General features: G+C 48.0%; 1 protein-coding gene and 1 non-coding gene across 6 annotated transcripts in view; both read right to left on the reverse strand.

Moving 5' to 3' along the window:
* Positions 1-570: 570 nt before the first annotated feature.
* The window catches only part of NFE2 (nuclear factor, erythroid 2), a 15,798-nt gene continuing 10,132 nt past the window's right edge, over positions 571-6,236 (reverse strand). For all 5 annotated transcript variants that reach the window (XM_043965241.1, XM_043965240.1, XM_043965239.1 and 2 more), the window contains exon 3: positions 571-3,401. In XM_043965241.1, the coding sequence (XP_043821176.1) occupies positions 2,388-3,401 (1,014 nt within the window). In that variant the 3' untranslated portion in view covers positions 571-2,387. The remainder of the gene's footprint in view (positions 3,402-6,236) is intronic.
* Positions 5,710-5,815, reverse strand: LOC122730311. The gene has a single exon (XR_006353495.1). It is a non-coding gene; the product is annotated as a U6 spliceosomal RNA (small nuclear RNA).

A 6,236-nucleotide genomic window follows, 5' to 3' on the forward strand; every position in this document is an offset into this window, starting at 1 on the left:
GAAATCAGTAGGATGGATAGAGCACCAGCCCTGGAGTCAGGAGTACCTGAGTTCAAATCCAGCCTCAGACACAACACGTACTAGCTGTGTGACCCTGGGGAAGTCACTTAACCCCAATTGCCTCACCAAAAAAAAAAAATTCTGTAGGGGCAGCTAGGTGGCGCAGTGGATAGAGCACCGGCCCTGGAGTCAGGAGTACCTGAGTTCAAATCCGGCCTCAGACACTTGACACTTACTAGCTGTGTGACCCTGGGCAAGTCACTTAACCCTCATTGCCCTGCAAAAACCCCCCCAAAAAACAAAAACAAATCAGTAGGATGGGGGCAGCTAGGTGGTGCAGTGGATAAAGCACTGGTCCTGGATTCTCCCACACTTGACACTAGTTGTGTGACTCTGGGCAAGTCACTTAACCCTCATTGCCCTGCCCCCCCCCCCAATCAGGACAGAAAACTGGTCTCAAAGCCAGGTAAATTATTTCCTTGTCTGGAAGTGCCCTATACCAATGAGATCACAGGTCCACTTCCTAGCCTGGAATTTCTAAATCACCATGCAATGTAATGGAGCGCTTGTGGATTTCCAGTTGTCTGAACCAATGCTTTATAAAGGAAATAGGCAAGGTTTGCAGCATGATGGATTATGAGGAGACTTAGAATTTCTGGAATGTAATGACAAACCCTGGGATATGGTGGCATTTCTAAGAGGGAGGAGAGAGGAAGGTGAGATTTCAAAATTATAAATAGTCTAACTCCACCCCCTGCTTTCAAGACCTGTTTGTCAATCTGATTTTTTTTCTTTTTTTTACCTTGATCCTCATCTCCTATCCTGTTCAGGGTCTGGATCCTTTTGTCTAATTACACTCCCTTGCTCTAATTCAGGACTCCCTTTGGAAATGGGAGTGCACGCTTGAATTACTTTGAATAACTTTTATTTCCCCTTCTACATCCCCTTCAAACTCAACACCTCTGGGGCAGCTAGGTGGCACAGTGGATAGAGCACTGGCCCTGGATTCAGGAGTACCTGAGTTCAAATCCGGCCTCAGACACTTAACACTTACTAGCTGTGTGACCCTGGGCAAGTCACTTAACCCCAATTGCCCCGCAAAAAACAAAAACAAAAACAAACTCAACACCTCCACATCTAACAAGCTCTCCATTCTGCTTAATGACATTGCTAGCCCCTCTAGATCCGCCCCCAACCCCCACCAGCTTTCTTTTCTTTGGTAGAAGTTCCCATTCTGGCAGTTTGGGATCTGTTCTGGGGGTACCAGAGTCTTTCTGTTGTCTTGCTTTGCCAGTCTTTTCCTCCATCGCATAGTTGTGTGTAGTCATCTCTTTATTATAAATGGCACAGCAAAGTGACCCGTATCTTTGGAACCAAGGTATCCTCCTAGGCTAGTGGCTTCCTCTCCTGAAATTCTGAGTTAATTTGGACACGGGAGGGTAAAGTAGTGTGTGTAATTCAGGGAATGCAGGCAGTTGATCTAGGTCAAACAGACTTAGTAAGCTCATCATAAAGTGATGAGATTTTTTTTCACACGTTTTTCAGTGAAAATCAGCAGTGGTGGAGGGGCCCGCTGAAAACTGCCTGTTAGTTCTGTTTGGGTTCTCTATTACAATTAGACCCTGGGCTGATATCATTGGAATACAGGCTGATGGATTTCACAAAGAGGACAGGAGAGGCTATGTTAGTGTCTTCTTCCTTCTCACTCTCTGACTGTCCACCCTTCACTGATCCCAAGCCCTTTAGGAGGAAATATCCTTGGGAAGTGAGGGATGGGGGAAGTCCTGTACCATTAGAGGTCTCCTGGTTTGGAAGGGGCTGAAAAGATAACTGATGGACATCAAGCCTCCAGAACCTACCTTGTTGGTTACTGGGGAATAGAGACAAGACCTATTCCTCAGGATCTGACTAATACCTTCTCCATTCATCCTCTACCCACTCTCCCATGCCCCTGCCCCTCTTTTACCCCCAACAGCTCTGGGCCATGAGCAGGCTCTGTGTTGATGCCCAGTGCTACCCAAATTAAACAAGTGAAAGAAGATCAAATAAAGTTTTCTGTATCACGCTTTATCTTTTAAAGCTTAATTTGAGTCTTTGGAGGTGGACGGGCCTGTCTGGGGAAGTGAAGGGAGTGGGGTGACCAGGAAGGAAGCAGACAACTTCCAGGGCCCCTGGAGCTCTCTGCCATTCCTAGCTGTACCTCCACCCTTCACTTCCCCAGAGATGCTCTTCTTCCTGAGTCCTCCAAATCAATTCAATTCTCCAACCTCTGTCCTGAAGGTCAAATTTGAGGAATGCCTTTCTGAGAAGGGCGAGGCAAGGGGAAGAAGGAAAAGCACACCTTACTACTTCCAATTTCTTTTCCCTCCTAACTTCTCTTTCCCCATTCAGTCTGATGTCTCCATCTTGACTCCCCTGGGCACCAAGAAGATGGCACCATCAGCAGCCTGTTGTAAGGCATACTCTTCTGGGGAGTAGCCATTGCCAGCTTCGTCACGAAGCCTCCGGAAGACATCTCGGTATAGCTCTGACAGCTGCTGGCGCATGGCCCCTAGGGTCCGGTTGGCCTCCCCTCGGGCCCTGAGTAGCCGTTCCCGCTCATTGCTCAACCTCTCCAATTCTCGTTCTAGCTGCACGATGGTCTCCAGCTTCCTTTTTCGACAGTTCTGGGCAGCTACCTTGTTCTTGCCCCGCCGCCGGATGTCCCGGACAAGGGCAAGCTGGCTTTCGCTCAGTGGGTACCTAGCCACCAGCTCATTAAAGTCATCCACGGGTAAGTTGACTATTTTCTCGGTGGGGAAGGGGATCTTCATGGCCAGAGCTCTGCGTTCATCCCTGCTTCCTGACTCTGCTCGCCCTGAGGGTTTGGCCCTTCCAGGACACAGCGTAGGTTCAAAAGTCAGGTGAGTCTCAGGAGGTGGCAGAGCATAGCTGGGATGGACTAGAGAGGTAGGCATGAGTGGGTAGGGGTGCTCCACTGGGAACATCTCCACATATTCTCCTCTCTGTCTCCCAGCCTCTATTCCCTCCATCTCTAGAGATTCTGCATCACTGTAGTTGAGGGACAAACCAGAGTCAGATTCAGGATCCTCTTGAGGTTTAGTGGGTCCCACAGGCAACCCCATGTCCAGCAGGGACAGGGACTTGGGGAGAGGGTCGCTGAGGAGTCCTGAGAGGGTCATGGGCTTGGAGACGGGAAGGGCCAGGCTGCTGTAGGCATAGGGAGAGTCTGGAACCAGGGCTGAGGGGGGGTGGAAGTCCTGGTAGAGACCCTCATAGGGTGAGGTGAGGTGACTGCCGGTGTCAGCGAGAACTGTGCAAGGTCCATAAGCAGGGGGAGCTGCAGGCCCAGAATATGGCACTGGGGACTCAAAGCTTGGCTCATTTTGGATATCAAGGCCCTGTGGAAGGAAAGACAGGGGTCAGTTCCCTGGGAAAGAGGCCTTACCTATCCAGGCCAGAGAAAGGACTTTGTCCATCACAGCCCATTTCTAGCACTAAGCTCCTATTTCCCACACCCCTCACCAGTCCTTTATGATCACTGCCCCCCCCATTCTATTCCCCTTCATATTCCCCACACTCATTCCCCCTTTTATTATACCCAGTTTCCCACTCCATTCAGCATCCCCCATCTGCTCCACTCAGCTCTTCATCACCTATACATTCAGCCCCATCCCTTACATGCAACCTCCCTTCTTCTGCCCAATCCCAGTGTCCCTTTGCCCACATTTAACCCCTATTCCTTTTCTTAGCCCTCTTATTCCTATAAGTCAGCCCTCAGCTGACATCACCTATAATCACCCCCCCATTTATGTTTTTTTTTTAACTAGATTTTAAAATTTTATTTTATTTTATTTTTTTAGTGAGGCAATTGGGGTTAATTGACTTGCCCAGGGTCACAAAGCTAGTAAGTGTCAAGTGTTTGAGACTGGATTTGAACTCAGGTCCTCCTGACTTCAGGGCTGGTGCTCTATCCACTGCAACACCTAGCTGTCCCCCTCCCCCCCCCCCATTTACTTATAATCACTTCCTTCTTTCTTAGCTCTGGATTCTCCTTGCATAGGCTTCCCAAGCTTTACACCTAGCCTCGCCCCCTGGTATACAACAGTCAAGCTTCCTAGCCCACCTGACACACATATCCAGGCATTTCCTCTGGGGAATTGAGCAATGAAAGCTCCCGTAGGGTCATCACTCTCTCAAGCCAGACTCTTATAAGCACGGGCAATCCACAGAAAGGAAGCAGTATCCCTGTGGAATATTTTACCCACTAGTGATTGGTATGTTTTTGGGAGGAATAGTGGGGTCTAGGGAGCAGGGCAGGTTGGGTTAGAGATCATATCAAAGCCCATATTTTCCTGGAAGCTGGAGAAAGAGGACCCACAAAATATTGTGTTAAGGTAATGGATTTAGCAGATACTCAGGGACCCACCTGGAGATTTAAACTGATTGAATTGGATAAAGAGGTTGACTGTATTACTGGCTGACTTCTAGTTAACTAGATTGTAAGCACATTTGGCTGGTACTTAAGCATACTTGGAAGAAAGCATGGTTCTCAGAAGCTAACAACTTTGAACTTTGACCACCTTCGGGCCCAGTCAACCAATCAGCTTGAAGAACCTCCCATTTCTGGGAGGGGAACAGGCAGGGGGAAGCGGAGGCTGCAGAGAGCTCAGTCACTTTGGCTGCAAGACTTCGCTATGGTGGAGAGAAGACTTCACAGGGGAGTTTAGGAAAGCTAGGATTGCTAGGTTATAGGAATTCTGTTCTCAAATCTTTCTCTTTCTTTTAATATCTTTCAATAAACCCTTAAAAACCTAAACTTGTTTGTCAGTGATTTTAGTCAGTTTTCCCCCAAAAACTGGGGGTGGGGGCAGATTAGAACCTACATTTAGAAATTTAAATTACACAATATAGTCCGGCAACACAGGTTAAGCTCTCCATGGCTATCTGCCCCCACCCCCACCACACACACTCCCTCCAGCCCATAGAAAGGTCAGGGATCTTGGGGGTAGGTGAGAAAGAGATGAGGGAAAAACAGACGTTAGGAAGATGGGAGGTGAGAACCAGGGAATGGGAGGAAATTCTGAAATTCCCTCATCTGTTTTGAATCTGTTGTCATTCCCCTTCTACCTCTGCCTCGAAACCGCTGTTACTGTTCTTTGTGCTCATCAAAATTTCCAAACTCTCTGCCCCTCTCTTCTTTTGTGAGGCAATGAAAGTTAAGTAACTTGCCCAGGGTCACACAGCTAGTAAGTATCAAGTGTCTGAGGCAGGATTTGAACTCAGGTCCTCCTGAATCCAGGGCTGGTATTTTATCTACTGTGTCACCTAGCTGCCCTTGCCCCTCTCTTCTTTCCCAGACCATCACCCTTGCACTGGCTACACTCTCCTCAGTTCCTCATTTTGACCCTTTAGTGAATCATTTCAACCCTAGCCTGTCTTCTTCTCTAGAGACCTCTGCTCCTTTATCTTATTGTCCGTTTTGTCCTGCCAAGCCTCAGTTGTGGGTTACTCTCACCCTCTGCTGCCTTCAGTCCTATCCACATGCTACTGAACAAAGCCGGAGAAAATCATGAAACTGTGCTGACCAGGTCTGCTGTGAATGTATGTTATATACTCTCAAGTGGGCTCTCACTGTGGCAAGGCAATCTTAACATTTCCTTAAATTGAATGCCTATTCCAATCATCACAGTGGGGTTTTTTTGTTTTTTAAATATGGAACACTTCACGAATTTGCATGTCATCCTTGCACAGGGGCCATGCTAATCTTCTCTGTATCTTCCAATTTTAGTGTATGTGCTGCCGAAGCGAGCACCACAGTGGTTTTTCTAAACCTTTTCATCCCTCCTCACACCTCCTGTGGCTCTCTCATCTGAGCACCTTTACCTCATATATTTATTTATTTTTTTGGTGAGGCAATTGGGATTACTTGACTTGCCCAGGATCACACAGCTAGTGTCAAGTGTCTGAGGCCGGATTTGAACACAGGTCCTCCTGAATCCAGGGCCGGTGCTTTATCCACTGTGTCACCTAGCTGCCCCTTCATGATTTTTTTCAATGAAATATGAGTTAGGGGCAGCTAGGTGGCACAGTGGATAGAGCACCGGCCCTGGAGTCAGGAGGACCTGAGTTCAAATCCGGCCTCAGACACTTGACACTAGCTGTGTGATCCTGGGCAAGTCAAGTAACCCCAATTGCCTCACCAAAAAAAACCCCCAAAAACCAAAACAAAAAAT

Source organism: Dromiciops gliroides, chromosome 5, assembly GCF_019393635.1.
Source record: "Dromiciops gliroides isolate mDroGli1 chromosome 5, mDroGli1.pri, whole genome shotgun sequence".
In the NCBI taxonomy this organism is placed as follows: Eukaryota; Metazoa; Chordata; class Mammalia; order Microbiotheria; family Microbiotheriidae; genus Dromiciops; species Dromiciops gliroides.